This window comes from Suillus subaureus, assembly GCF_016647635.1.
Source record: "Suillus subaureus strain MN1 chromosome Unknown BJ212scaffold_5, whole genome shotgun sequence".
NCBI lineage: Eukaryota > Fungi > Basidiomycota > Agaricomycetes > Boletales > Suillaceae > Suillus > Suillus subaureus.
Genome location: NW_024538561.1, coordinates 552,940 through 567,236, shown reverse-complemented (window position 1 = coordinate 567,236; position 14,297 = coordinate 552,940). Strand labels below are relative to the sequence as shown.

At 48.3% G+C, this 14,297-nt stretch overlaps 5 protein-coding genes across 5 annotated transcripts; 3 read left to right on the top strand and 2 right to left on the bottom strand.

Annotated features, from left to right (window-relative positions):
- Positions 1-107: 107 nt before the first annotated feature.
- BJ212DRAFT_1328980 (P-loop containing nucleoside triphosphate hydrolase protein) lies at positions 108-4,125 on the top strand. Its single transcript, XM_041334676.1, has 13 exons — positions 108-444; positions 497-636; positions 687-1,267; positions 1,320-1,872; positions 1,913-2,179; positions 2,234-2,398; positions 2,447-2,543; positions 2,594-3,014; positions 3,062-3,261; positions 3,314-3,442; positions 3,494-3,631; positions 3,681-3,732; positions 3,784-4,125. Exons 1-13 carry the CDS (start codon positions 213-215, stop codon positions 3,971-3,973), a joined length of 3,165 nt encoding a protein of 1,054 aa, XP_041196980.1. The 5' UTR covers positions 108-212; the 3' UTR covers positions 3,974-4,125.
- Positions 4,126-4,174: 49 nt separating this feature from the next.
- On the top strand, positions 4,175-8,695 carry BJ212DRAFT_1476991 (ras guanine nucleotide exchange factor domain-containing protein; the record flags this gene model as incomplete). Its single annotated transcript, XM_041339469.1, has 10 exons — positions 4,175-4,735; positions 4,798-6,133; positions 6,183-6,959; positions 7,011-7,205; positions 7,266-7,431; positions 7,479-7,632; positions 7,685-7,930; positions 7,979-8,068; positions 8,118-8,334; positions 8,388-8,695. The coding sequence occupies 10 exons, from the start codon at positions 4,175-4,177 to the stop codon at positions 8,693-8,695; spliced, it is 4,050 nt and encodes a 1,349-aa protein (XP_041196979.1).
- A 114-nt stretch (positions 8,696-8,809) lies between these two features.
- BJ212DRAFT_1540172 (uncharacterized protein) lies at positions 8,810-10,537 on the bottom strand (the record flags this gene model as incomplete). Its single annotated transcript, XM_041341835.1, has 5 exons — positions 8,810-9,187; positions 9,240-9,886; positions 9,942-10,171; positions 10,230-10,298; positions 10,350-10,537. 5 exons carry the CDS (start codon positions 10,535-10,537, stop codon positions 8,924-8,926), a joined length of 1,398 nt encoding a protein of 465 aa, XP_041196978.1. The 3' UTR covers positions 8,810-8,923.
- A 194-nt stretch (positions 10,538-10,731) lies between these two features.
- On the top strand, positions 10,732-11,698 carry BJ212DRAFT_1574540 (uncharacterized protein; the record flags this gene model as incomplete). The annotated part of the gene is made up of 4 exons (XM_041342111.1): positions 10,732-10,986; positions 11,043-11,134; positions 11,193-11,285; positions 11,334-11,698. The coding sequence occupies exons 1-4, from the start codon at positions 10,832-10,834 to the stop codon at positions 11,696-11,698; spliced, it is 705 nt and encodes a 234-aa protein (XP_041196977.1). The 5' UTR covers positions 10,732-10,831.
- Positions 11,699-12,959: 1,261 nt separating this feature from the next.
- Positions 12,960-13,784, bottom strand: BJ212DRAFT_1296596 (uncharacterized protein; the record flags this gene model as incomplete). Its single annotated transcript, XM_041332481.1, has 3 exons — positions 12,960-13,234; positions 13,285-13,396; positions 13,530-13,784. The coding sequence occupies 3 exons, from the start codon at positions 13,782-13,784 to the stop codon at positions 12,960-12,962; spliced, it is 642 nt and encodes a 213-aa protein (XP_041196976.1).
- Positions 13,785-14,297: the final 513 nt, after the last annotated feature.

Below are 14,297 nucleotides of genomic sequence, written 5' to 3'. Positions count from 1 at the left end.
TCGCTTGTAGAGTCTAGACAACTTGGCAAGCGCTTTCGCGATTTCCTTATGCGGTTGATACGAAACTCGCTTCCGAAGCACCGGCAAGTCATAATCGATTCATATATGTTTTATATAAAGCAATCATTATTAATTCTAGAGAGACCACACACACGCTTCATACGCACTTTCTTGCTCACGCAGGTGTACATATATAATCAACAGGTACATCGATGGAGGCTCCAGACCCAACTAACGTTCGAATAATCACGACTCTCGGGCATGTCGATCACGGAAAGACTACACTGATGGATGCCCTTCTCGCGGCAAACAACATTATTTCTCATCGGATGGCAGGGAAACTGAGGTTTCTTGATAGTAGAGAGGACGAGCAGGAGCGCGGGATCACGATGGAAAGCAGCGCAGTATCGCTCAAGTTTCAGGTCATGGGGCGACCTGACGAAGGTACCCATCTCATCATGGTGCATATGCCAAGGATAGTAATAAACATACCCAGAAAGGTCCCCAAAGACATATATCGTGAATATGATCGATACCCCAGGACACGTTGATTTCTCGAGCGAAGTCTCCACAGCGTCTCGGTTGTGTGATGGTGCACTGGTCCTCGTTGATGTTGTTGAAGGTGTGTGCACGCAGGTGAGTGAGTCTGTTTATGACACAGAGTGCATCTAATCCCAGTTATGCAGACTATTGCTGTGCTTAGACAGGCATGGGAGGATAACCTCCGCCCGATACTCGTCATCAATAAAATGGATAGACTCGTCACAGAGCTGAAGCTGGTGCCCACCGAAGCTTACCAGCACCTTTCGCGGTTAATTGAACAAGTGAACGCTGTTATGGGCAGTTTTTTTGCAAGTGAATTGATGGAGGACGATCTCCGATGGAGGGAAGAGCGCGATCGACGGCTTGCTGAAAAGAAGGATCAACTTGCAGATGACGCCGAAGCGTCGGCCAATGACACAGGTGATTTCAAGGAGAAAGACGACGAAGATATCTACTTCGCTCCGGAGCGGGGTAATGTAATCTTTGCGTCTGCCATTGATGGTTGGGGTTTCAGAATTGGGAACTTTGCCCAGCTTTATTCTGCAAAGCTCGGTTTCAAGGAAGCCAATCTAAGGCGCGTTTTATGGGGCGACTTCTATCTCGATCCAAAAACCAAGAAAATTATCAGTCACAAGCATCTTCGCGGACGCGCATTGAAGCCGATGTTTGTCCAATTTGTGCTGGATAACATTTGGGCGGTCTATGATGCCGTTGTGATGAACCCGTAATCATCATCTTTTCATATGATGCCACATGATATGCTAATACATTTCTAGGAACACAGAGAAAGTGACCAAGATTGTAACAGCTCTCAATCTGGAGATTTTACCTCGGGATCTGAGGTCAAAAGACAGTCGGCAGTTGCTGTCCACGATTTTTACACAGTGGCTTTCACTGTCTACGTGCATAATTCAGGCGACCATCGATGTCGTTCCTTCCCCTCCTGTTGCCCAGGCAATTCGCATCCCCAAAATGCTTTATCCTGATGTATTCGACAAGAGCATACAGCCCAAGAACAAGTTAGAGCAGGATCTCTTCACGTCCAACTTCGCGCCAGACGCAGTTGTTGTTGCATATGTAAGCAAAATGTTCGCTGTTGCAGCCAAAGAACTTCCGGAAAACAAGAAACGTGCTGTGACAGCGGACGAGCTACGCCAGCGGGCGCGAGATGCCAAAGAAGCAAGGGATAACAGCGTTTCAGTCTCAGAGACCCCGGACCCTCCCCGTGCAGCCCCAGAATCTCCTCCTAGCACGGCTCTAGGAGAAACGTTAGACGTTTCTGAACAGTCTGAAATTATTCTCGGCTTTGCACGACTGTATTCAGGGACGGTACACACTGGCTCCACAATGTACTTGCGTACTGCCCAAGTACGACGCCTCCCTTCCTCCAAACCACGCTCATAATGTTGCGCATCTTATTCCGGCCAAGGTTGAAGGATTGTACGTGATGATGGGCCGGGAGCTTATCCCTGTGGACAGTGTCAGGGCAGGAAACACCTTTGCAATCAAGGGATTGGGAGGCAAGGTGTACAGGAATGCTACACTTTGTGCGCCACAAAGCATAGGCGTTCCAGAGGGCACGGATCCTGCCCAAGTGCAAGATAGTCTCATTAATATTGGTGGTGTCACCCGTACAGTAAGTGTCACGCAAGTGTCTGGCTTCCACCACTGATCATTACTTCCATCATAGGTTTCCCCTATAGTGCGAGTCGCGCTTGAACCCGTCATCCCTTCTGATATGCCCAAACTTGTCGCCGGGATGAAGCTCCTTGCTCAAGCTGATCCCTGCGTTGAAACATTCCAGCAACAGACTGGAGAACATGTGATTCTGACCGCAGGAGAGTTACACTTGGAGGTATGATTTGATTGCTCACTGTCATCTACTTTCGTTCATCCTATTCAGAGATGTCTGAAAGACTTGCGAGAGAGGTTCGCTCGTGTGGAGATTCAGGCGTCTAAACCAATTGTTCCTTTCCGCGAAACAGCTGTGAAAGCCCAAGGTATGCATAGTTTCCAATGCATCGTGTCGCTACTCACCTTTTGAGGGTAGATATGGCACCCTCGAAGACGCCAAATGCTGCCCGTGGAACAATCAAGGGTGCAAGCACACAGAACTTGGTCACCTTTTCGATTCGCTCGGCGCCTGTTCCCGATGTCATCTTGCAGTTCTTGCTGCATAATATAACGACTCTCAGAGCATTGCAACAGGACGGTCACACAGACAGAGATACCTCCGGTAGCAGCGATGGCAGTATCGATATTGTTTCTGATAGCGAACTGGTTGGTGTTCAAGGCGATGTGCTCCATACTCCAAGTGTTAGAGCGGACCAATTTTGGAATGCACTAGAAGAGAAGTGCAACGAAGCTGGCGGGGAATGGGTGAATATCAGCGACAGAATCTGGTCATTTGGTCCCCGTCACGCTGGTAGCTGTATTCTTATTGATTATCGCAAAGATACCACACCGTCATCGTGCGTCACCTTGTGGTTCCTTGCAGTGTCACTGATGCTGTATTCAGGCTGAGGCGTCGTCTCTCACGCAACCATCAAGCTCAGCCCTCAAACACATCCGACAATCATGTTGATTTCACGGGCTATGTTGAGACAGGCTTCCAGCTGGCTATGTTCCAAGGACCGTTGTGTGCTGAGCCTGTCGAAGGGATGGCTTATTTTGTTGAATCGATTGACGTTGATGCCGACGGCGTCCAGAAGGAGATTGGTATGCTTTTTATAAGTGTTTGACAGATATGATGTTTTAACATTTTGAATAGTCCAGAATAGGTTATCACAAGTGACGGGCTCCGTGGTATCAGCGGTGAGAGATGCTTGCAGAAATGGACTGCTTGATTGGTCCCCTAGGCTTATGCTAGCGATATATTCGTGTGATATTCAAGCCTCAAGTACGTGATCCACTGGTCTGTGCCTCTTATATCAATTAGAGCTTATCTCAGCGGATGTCCTTGGGAAAGTCTATGGAGTGGTTGCGAAACGACGTGGTCGAATTGTGGCTGAAGAGATGAAGGAGGGGACTACGTTCTTCACAGTATCTGCTCTTCTTCCAGTTGTGGAGAGTTTTGGTTTTGCAGATGGTGAGCTTGAATTTGGAAGCTGCGATGGGGTAGTCTCACTGTGATACAGATATACGCAAACGGACGTCTGGTGCTGCAAGCCCACAGCTAATTTTCAGCGGGTGAGTAATACCACCTGTTGGCGTTTGCAGGTAATTGAAACGGAGCACAAGATATGAATTGCTTGATCAAGATCCTTTCTGGATACCAACGACTGAGGAAGAGTTGGAAGACCTTGGTGAGAAAGCAGATCGAGACAATGTCGCAAAGGGTTATATGGATAGCGTGCGAGAGCGGAAAGGAATGTTTGTCGATCGAAAAATTGTGCAGTTCGCGGAGAAGCAAAGGACGCTGAAACGGTGAGATCGGTAGACTTTGCTATCAGTTGCTGTCCCAGGTTCCATGACATGTAGTCTGCGATAACGCGATAATGAACTGTGTTATTACGTAATAGTCCGTTGTGAAGGCATACGGCTCATCTTAGCTGAGTTGACTTCCCTCGGCTTCCGCCAATCCATCAGAATTCGTTCTACTTGAGGTTCTCCATTCTACCTCAGCTCTTATATGACTGCAATCGGCCTCGCCATGTATAGTGGTGTCAACTGCTACCCCTCCCAATCCACTACGATCACTGTCGAACAGGAACAGCAGATCTCACAACTTCCGGAGGAGCAGTACATCTCCACATTCTTCTGTCGAGCTCTATATGACTACCAGACACAAGATGCTTCCTCTCTCTCCTTCCACAAGAATGAAATTATCGAAGTTCTCACCCAGCTCGAGTCAGGCTGGTGGGACGGACTCCTCGGCGATGAACGGGGATGGTTTCCATCCAATTATGTAGTAGTGTTATCTGATGAGGAGGCAGAGATCGCTCTTTCCAACCATGATGCTACAACTCAACAGGGGCTTTTCCAGCAAATAAATGAAGTAGCTCATGATGCTCATTCAAACGACATCCACTCCCGGACACAGGACCCCCACTTATCAGACAGTGAATGGTCGCGAAATAAACGTAACCCATCTGTTCCATCCAACGGTCTTCTTGAATCCCGCAGTGCTGCGGAACACAGCGCGACCCTGTCAAGCGATTTTTGGATGCCCCAAGTCACACAGGATGGCCAGGTGAGCAGAGCATTTTGCTTGCTGTGATTCCTTACATGTCAGACCAATATCTTATTCTCTAGATTTACTATGTTAACACGCAGACAGGCCAGATTTCGCGAGATTTACCCATGGAAGGCGATGATGTATCGGCTGGTGAACTTGCTGGACTGGCTGCTTCTCCAGCAAGTTCGCGGTCAGGCACAAGCGCAGGGCTAGGACTCAGCGCCTTGACGGAATCTTCTATCCCAGGTTTTGGTGTTCTCAAACGCTCCGGGACGCCTGAGCCTTGGGCGAGACGACTTGCCGATGATGGCATGTCTTACTATTACTGGAATAAGCTCACTGGTCAAGTGAGCTGGACAATCCCAGAAACAGAGGCTGCTGTGCAGAAGGGCAGGACTCGCGCCCTCACCAGTTCCTCCACTGCCTCATCGAATTTATTCAACAGTCCGGCTGAGGATTCGGACCCGACGCGATTTCGATCTGATTCAACGACATCCCAAACCCGACATGGGCAGGACCGGAGTCACAGCAAGCCGGAGCATGTCAGTGATTCTGAAGATTCCTGCCTATACTCTCCAGACCACGGTGATTCACCATCAACCAGTGGTCGCTCTCAAAGTGGTCAGGATCTTTTTGCGGACCAATTAGCTCTTAGGAAGCCTTCCGTTGAACTGACCGCAGCTGAGAAAATTGCCCAATCACTCCAGCAATCATTAGCACCACCACTCCCGGACCTTATTTCCGATCTATCCCATATCGCACATAACGCCATCTCTGCCGTTGTCCAGAAAAACCAGTCTCTGGTCGGCGTATCTCGAAGAACAGAACACGGACAGGTCCTTGACAGCCTCATCAGGGCTGTTGTCATCACCGTCCGCAATCTACTTTACATATCCGCACCTCCTGGTCACATACCCAGCAACCTCATACCACGCGGTGCTCGTGGACGCCGCGAGACTACTGCATCACAGACGCTTCTGAAACCAGCTCAACGGAAAGTAACTGCTACGTTATCCAAGCTCGTTCTGTCTGCTCGAGCCATGGAGTACGACTCGGGTCCTGCGGCGCATGATACAGCATCTCGTGTTGAAAGCGACGCGGCAGAGCTTGATCGTGCCATTGTGACATTCGTTATTGAAGTTCAACGGTGCCAAAACGAAAGACTTGGTAGCGTAGGAGCAAAACGAGTTCTGGGTTGCTTTTCCGCAGTCTACCTTGGACTGGGGCTAGTCGGTGCGGGGTATGCAGGGTCTTGGAGAGGTTTTGGCTGGGTGCCGCTTGATGATAATGATGAAGCCCCTCAGCGAATTTTAGATGGCGATGTTTTCTCTGAGTTCAAGACGCACATGGTATCAATGCAGGCGAGGTTCGGAACATTCTACGCCGCGCTCAAGACGATCGGCGATGAGTCTCGTGAGTATGTCAGTGTTTATACTGTGGTCTATCTGTTGAACATTTCCAGAGCAACGAGTATGGATTGCCGGTCGCGAGCTTCTTTCCGGCCTTTCATCACTCCTCCTATTCGTTGCCAATATCCACATCGCTCGTCACGTTGATATCGATGGTTTCTACTCCAATATGGCGGATGCTGAACGTGCTGCTCTGTACACTCAAACCGTGGACAAGGCTCGGTTGCTCACACGCACGCTCGAGGCGGTAGTACAAGCTCTGTATGATGACGCAGCTACACTGCTTCTCACGATACAGCGAGTTCGTCGTCTTACTTACAGAGTCTCGCGACACGATCGTGACTCCCAGTGCGAGTACCTAGACGCTATCTCCGTCTCCCTCAAGTCAAATCTCCAATTCCTCATGCAAACCCTTGATACCCTGCTTTCCCTTGGCCACGATCAAGCAGATATGGCACAAGGGGAATACACAGGTGCAATAGAGTGGCGCATGTCACGTTTAAGCATCATTGACTGCAACTTTGACGCCCGTCCCATGTCGGTCCTCGACCCAGCAGATCCAGAGAGCGAGGACATTGTTGACATCGAAGTTGCTTTTGGTGCGTCTGGAATGAAAAAGTCGGCGGCTACTCTCGGTGACCGAGCGCCAACATCACGAAGTCAATCGCAATTATCTGACACCACTATTACCCTTACCGATCGGTCACTCAAGTCGACGGCCTCGAGCTATGACCCCACTATGTCTGTACACACCCTGGTCCCTTCAACGTTTGATAAACCGCAGGATGTCCTGTCGATGAGCGACTCGGCTTCAGTGCTTGACGACGACTGTAAGCGACATTTGTATACCCCCTTACTTTCTCGGCTTATGATATGTACAGCCGCGACCACGAGAACAGCAACGAAGATCAAGAAAATCTTTGGCGATGACGCTCCCGAGCACATTATCAGCACAAAGCCCTGGTATCTGCGACCCGACTACACGAAGAATGACATGACTATCGATGTAGATGGAAGCATTCGAGCAGGAACTGTTCCAGCTTTAGTCGAACGTCTAACGTCACATGATCCTTCAGGTACGGGTGCTTCTTAATCTATCTGCCTACAATATCATATTCAGTATTGGGACGTTATAGACCCTACGTTCATCAAAACATTCTTGATGACGTACAAGTCATTCACCACCCTTGATGACTTTTTCGACCACCTCGTCCACCGCTTCCGCATTCAAATTCCAGAAGGCCTAAGTCCTACTGAGTCAGAAGAATGGAGAAAGCTCAAGCAAAATGTCATTCAGATGCGGTGCGTTATTGTTGATTCTTCCGCTCTATACCTAATGTGATTTTCAGCGTTCTAAATACTCTCAAGGCCATGGTTTCAGATGAAGATTTCCTTGAGAAAGAGGATATGTACATCCTGAATCGAATGAAAGAATTCTTGCAGACCGAGGATGTTAGCAAGTTTGTAGGCGCAAAGCAGCTACTTTCACTCGTTGAACGTGCAGTGAGTTCAGCGTCGTTGATATGGTACAGGCTGTCTGACTCGGGTGGCACAGCGTGGAGGAGACGTCAAGAAAGGCTTGACTCCTACTTTGGGCAGTCCACCTCCCTCGATCTTACCCAAGCACAATAAGAAGTTGAAACTTTTGGACGTAGACTCCTTGGAATTGGCACGGCAGTTGACGATCATGGAGAGTCACTTATACCAGAAGATACGGCCAGTGGAATGTCTGCAGCGCTCGCGGGAGCAAAAGACAGATCACAACGATAATATTGCTCGGGTAATCCAGACAAGTAATCGGGTATGGTCCGACACTCCGATAGCCATGATATGCTCATAACTTTACCAGATTGCTAACTGGGTAGCCGACTCCGTTCTCACTCACGAGGACTCCAGGAAGCGTTCGGCTATCTTGAAGCAGTTCATAAGTGTGGCCGATGTGAGTGGTCTGCTACATGATTCATTCGCACGATGCTTACTTCCCTCAGCGATGTCGCTCGATGCACAATTATTCGAGCATGGTTGCTATAGTATCTGGACTGAACTCGCCTCCTATAAGGCGCCTCAAGCGCTCATGGGAGCAAGTGAATGCCCGACATATGGCTCAGCTTAGCGCATGCGAGTTGACCATCGATTCAGGCAAGAACTTCAATAACTATCGTTCGACGCTCGCAAGAGTCTCGCCCCCTTGTGTGCCTTTCATTGGTGAGCTCTCTATTTTGATTATTTGTTGCCGACGTATTGATTCGTATGTAAAGGGGTCTTCCTTACTACACTAACGTTCATCCAAGATGGAAGCAAGGACACTCTTCCAGGTAACTTGGTGAACTTCCGAAAACGACAGAAAGCTTCGGAGGTGATCCAAGATATTCAGCGCTGGCAAACATTCCCTCATAATTTCAATCCTATTACGAGCGTTCAAACTTACCTTGAGGAATCACTTGCTAAGTTCAGCGAGCAGGTTGATGTAGGCGATTACTTTTGGAACCTCAGTCTGGAACGCGAACCCCGAGAGAGAGAAGACGAGAAGATGGCTCGATTGCTGCAAGAGAGCGGATTTTTGTAAATGGGGACTTTTATGTGTATTTTATCTTCATATAGTTGTAGAAATACAACTTGCTTCTGAGTAAGTACTTAAGCACTTATTGATGATCTATATCCAGTTTTTTGGTTACGCATGACTCAGGAGATGGTGCACATGATATGAATCAGATTGATCATCCTTCCGAGTATCATGACTCCAAATGAAGTCTGTGGCCCAAAGATCTGCGAGCTGTGTATATAACCATTCTGACTAGTCGGTGATATCTCTACCCATATTTGCATTCCACCTCTGAGCCCTTCGTCTTGCTACGACGTTGCCCTTGTAAAATGTTGTGCGGTCGAATCCTGGGCTTAGTACTGCAGATTGCCACCGACGCGCTCCATGTACTACAACGAAATCAGCAGGATCACCAACACGGGGGACAATACCATCGCCTTCATCCGCGGATTTCCCACCAACACTGCCCCCGTGCATGACACCAATGGCTTCTTTAGATGTTGTCGACACCGATCGCTGTGACAATCATCATATTACGGCAAGACCTAACTCCATCCAGTTTGCTCACCAGAAGTACTCTCCAATCTGGTTCTGTACCCACTTGGAAAAGTGCGACGCCAAGACTAGCAAGCGTGAGGGGATCGAGTGATCCCTGGGGCGTGAAGGCATTCTCGACGTTATTCACAGAAAGCGCAACACGGACTCCGTGATCGCGGTAAACCTGAGGCGCATTGATTGTGCGCCCGGCGAGCGGGACTGGAACTCTCCCGTTAGGATCCGCACGACCCATCATGTAAACATCACTTTGCGGTAGGGCGACAATCTCCAACGGTAAGACGTCTGTGGCGCGCTTCAATTCGGCCCATTCTTCGCCCGAAAAGAGTCCCAACCTGGTTGCATGTCCAATAGTAACACGTTTTCCACTACTTTTACACCAGGATCGTTGGCGCATCTGCTGCAATACATCCCAAACCATCGGAACGGCGCCCGGATCGAGATTGTAATCTAGGTGAAAGTCTGCGTGTAGGTCGTGTGTTTCAGCGAGAGACATTATGAGTTCAATGTTCTTGAGAGCATGTGCGCGATCAGGTTCAACCCAAGGCGCAGAGCCGACGACGGAAACGTTCGGGCGGGAAACTGCATCACAAAGCAGATGGTAATTTGGACCGGGTTCTGTTGAAGCTGCAAACTCGTAGAGCGCCTCTTGGGCGAAAGCTAAAAATAGATATCAGCACTCAAAAGTGTAGCAACGGCAGGTGAAGCGGCAGACCAACTATTTGGATATGACAAACCTCAGCCCATTCTTTGGCTAACTGAAGTCCCATGTCTAGACATGTGAATCCAACTGTCGTATCCACCTCAACGAAGGCTCGCATCGCAGTGACACCAGACTCCACGCTCTCTTGGATAAGATAAGTCGCCCTAGCATAAAGACTATCGATATTGTTTGGAAATTCTGCTTTAGCTTTATTTGTTACTTGAAGAGCTTCAGGTAAAGACCTTGGACAAAGTCAACATTTCAATCATGTTGAAGACAAATATGCATGATGCAACGTACCCAGTAATCAACGGGTCACACTGAGAGAGTATAAAACACTTGTCGAGGTGAATGTGCGAGTGGCACAGCCTAGATATTCTTCAGACCTGGCAATTAATTCATGGACAAAGTCAAACCTACGAAGGGACTAGCACTCCGCCGTCAGCTTCGACAACTGTAGCTTTATCGTGAGGTATGCATGACCCTGAAGAGGTTATACCCTGTACTCGACCATCAAGGCAGGCTATGTCCCATGCAGAAGTCTCTGAATGTTCTGTGCATGGCAGTCGAACGTTACGTATGACAGTACCAAAGTTCGGACTCGCCATTATCAATGACAGTGCCTGGCAGGCCCTAGCGAACAAATGAAGATTCTGATTGGGGAGCGCAGACACAACTTTCTCATGCTCTTATGCATGTCAGTTGGAGATGGTCCAGCACTACCAAACTGGTGTAAATTGAGTCTAACCTTAAGGCACGATGCTATCGCTTACCTAACTGTTTTTCTCACGACTGCTATGTTATTAACATGTTCAACCAGTTTCGACAATGTGGTACAACTGCTCGAGCGCTCAGACCTCTAGCTCCAGTTACCCGTCCTTGCCTTGGGTGATTTCAACAATATGTTTGCATTCACGAACCTCTTATTCACTATCACATCTCTGGCATTGTTGGCACTCTCACTACCACTGAACTTGAGGGATGTGGTAGATCCGCCCATCACTAGTCCAACGGCGGGCACTGTATGGCATGTCGGAGAGAAGCAACTGATAACTTGGTAAGTGTGTACACCCAGGTGTGATCGGATTCCTTTGAATAACGCATTTATCGCAGGAGCACTGACGGTTTGTCTTCTAACGTCACCAATCCGGTTGGGATGCTGGTTCTGGGATACATGTACAACAATAGCGAGAATTTAATGTTGAGTGAGTCAATCATGTCGTAAAATATTATGCTTTTATTGTTATTAAATAATCGTTCTAGATTCACCACTTGCAACGAACATCAATTATACGGACGGTCAAGTTCTGATCACCGTCCCCAATGTGGAGACACGAGAAGATTATATCGTTGTTTGTAAGTTGTGGGTGTCTGTGCGAGGGCGCTCTAATAATTTTGATCAAGTGTTTGGGGACTCTGGCAATGCTAGTCCAGAGTTCACCATCATCAACGACAGTTCATCTTCGTCTGCTCCTGCGCCGTCCACATCTTCAGTTCAGTCGGTCACTCCTACGGGTAGCGTATCCCCTACAGGTCAAACTCCCTCGGAAACCCTGACATCAACTCTGGTTAATTCGACTCCCACAACAACTTCTGGCATAACACTTGCAGCCGGGGCATCTACGCCTACTTTAAGTTCTGGCACATCCTCAGTTGTCACGTCTACTGCAACGTCAACACAAACTACACACACGGGTGCTGCATGGAGGAACCATGCGTCAGGCGCATCAATTATACTCGCCTTGGTATCACTGCTCTACATCCTGTAGGCGCCATGAGCTTCGATTGACATCCAACGCATTTCTAAGAATCAGATGACATGTTAATGATGATTGCGACTCAATGTTCATGAACTCTTGCTTACTCATTCTTCCATTGTACGATTTTGACGACGAAGGTGGATCTACGACACATACTTGGCTGGCATTCAATCACTTTACTCCAACCCTATTCTAGCATCCTCATGATATCACTTTTATTGGAACACTTTGCATGATTTACATGAATGTAGCAAATTTTGGTTATTGGAATAGTGCTCGTGTTGGTTAAGTCGTGAGACAAGTGCATCGCTGGATGATCTGTACATTCTCAATCGAGTCGTGGTCTTATTTTCGCTGCTTCCTCCACGAGTTTTGATATTACAGGTGTGAAGAACACAGCTGAGGTATTGATTGCGAATAGACCGTAACCGATGGTAGAAAGAAATGATAAAAACGTGCCCTCTGATCAGATTCTGTTTACCAGCTGAGGTCAGGCCCTACTAGTAGTTCAGAGTATGACCTCCGTGGTCTCTTCCATCCACCCGGAACTGGGAAGAATGACTAGGAGGGAGCTATGATAGTCGATTGTCAAGGATCCGAGCGACTCAAGGATGGACAAGATGCTTCGGAAACAATTATACGACTTGCCAATGGCAACAGCGGTGGATCTAGGGCACATACATACTTCACCTGATTCTGTACTCAGAAATCAACTGTCTAGAAGCACTCGCCACACCATGTGCATGATTTTCATTTGGATGTAATGAATCTTGGTTTTGGAACTTGAACTTCGAAGGGCCCCTGTTGATTGAGTCGCGGTACCTGGCGGGAACTACTGGATGATCAATGCTGCATACATTCCAAATTAGACACTGCCCTGAATTTATTGGAGGGAATTCGAGGCCCTCATTTCGCTACTGATTTTAGGGGAAGGTTATAAGGGGCATAAAGAGGTAGCAATCTTCGGATAACGGGTCCATCAACCTGAGTTTCGACTTTGAGTTTCGTCACGGAGCATGCGTCGTGCAAAATGCAATACAAGAGCTGCTCTTGTCGAGTCAGTGATCGCATACCAACTCGAGCACTAGATGAAATTAGGCACAATTTCTCGCCGTGTGATGAACTCGGAAGGCCAGACGATGGTCGAGTGCTTGAATTACTCGAGAACGAACATGCGATGTTGCTATTATGAGGGCTTTCTAAATGCGTCAAAGGAAGAGGGAAGGAGAACGCGAGGCTCTTCTTAGAAACTGACGCGAGTAACAGCGTGCTATATGATCTTCATTTCACGATGATGGGCGTGTTGCTCTCCGCAAGGCATGCCCTTTGTACCAGCAGCAACATTATTCGCTATAGAGCAGGCTCTAGGCCATTCAGGGAAATGAAGATGGTCATTCGGGATTTGATCATTCGAGGGATGCCTAGAACGAGTGCCTAGGACAGAAATACCTTCTGGTGACGTAGCACCCTCTAGAGCATCGGCCGACGAGTTTGGTCTGGTATCTTCGGCCTCATTTCCGTGACCTCCGAGCGGTCTTCTCTTCGCTTGACATTCCGGAAGGCTAGAATGATTCGGGGCGCAAACTTTCACTGACAGTTTCCACTTGTACTTAGATTATATGCGTCCTCAGCCACTCGAGAATCGAGCACGAAAGGGAAAGGCGCGAGCACTTGTGTCCCTTGCTTTTCAGGGGAATAGCTACCGTGCTGTTAAATTGAGGTGCATGGGTGGGGGTGGCAGTCTGGCAGACCATTATTGCAAGACTCGGCGAAGGCCCAAAATCAACTAGTAGTCCCCGAGGCATAAGTCTTGGCGAATGTTGTTCTACATCCCACGCACTTGTTTCGGGGGACACAAATAATATTTGTGCAGATTCAACAGCATACCCGCGAACACTTGACGAGCCCCCGCGGTCGCGGAGAGAGGTGGTGATGTCGTATTTTCATTATGGTGTCTCCGATACTCACGGAAAACGTCGGCTTCAGGTCGGATGAGATGTGAAGCTGTGTATACATGCGCATATCGCGTGCAGGTAACCAGTATCAGTATAATCGCAAGGGTACGGCGATCGGGCATGCTCAAGCACTTCTGCATCGTGGTGAATCAGGGAAGGCGGACTTGAACCGCTCAGGAAAAGCCATACTGACGTGACATGTCGCAATCTTGCGAATATTTGAGAGAGCGAGGATTCTACATACGTTGATAATTATATATGCCGCAACAGTTAGGCAAAGGGATCCAAAACCTGCGATGTTATTGGGTCTTCGTTTAGGGTGACTGGCACCGTGCTACGAACGATGACCTATGATACTTACCATCCATCTTCGGCTGCTCGAGTCGCAAGCTCAGTAACTTGAACTTTGAGATGTCAATTCTTGTGACCCTCAAACGTGCAAGTCATTCACTGGCAAGAGTCGACCGAAAGGAACCCACCCGTTTTCAGGCTGTATAGGTGCTGATAATAAGGACATGCAGATCAGATGCTAATCGGATTACTAGAAAAAACGGAGCACATATGGTCAAGAAAAAGATGGTAGTCTCCAGAGCCAGCCCTGCATTTATTTTATAGTTGTAGGCGATAGAGCGCCACAGAAACATCGTTATGTA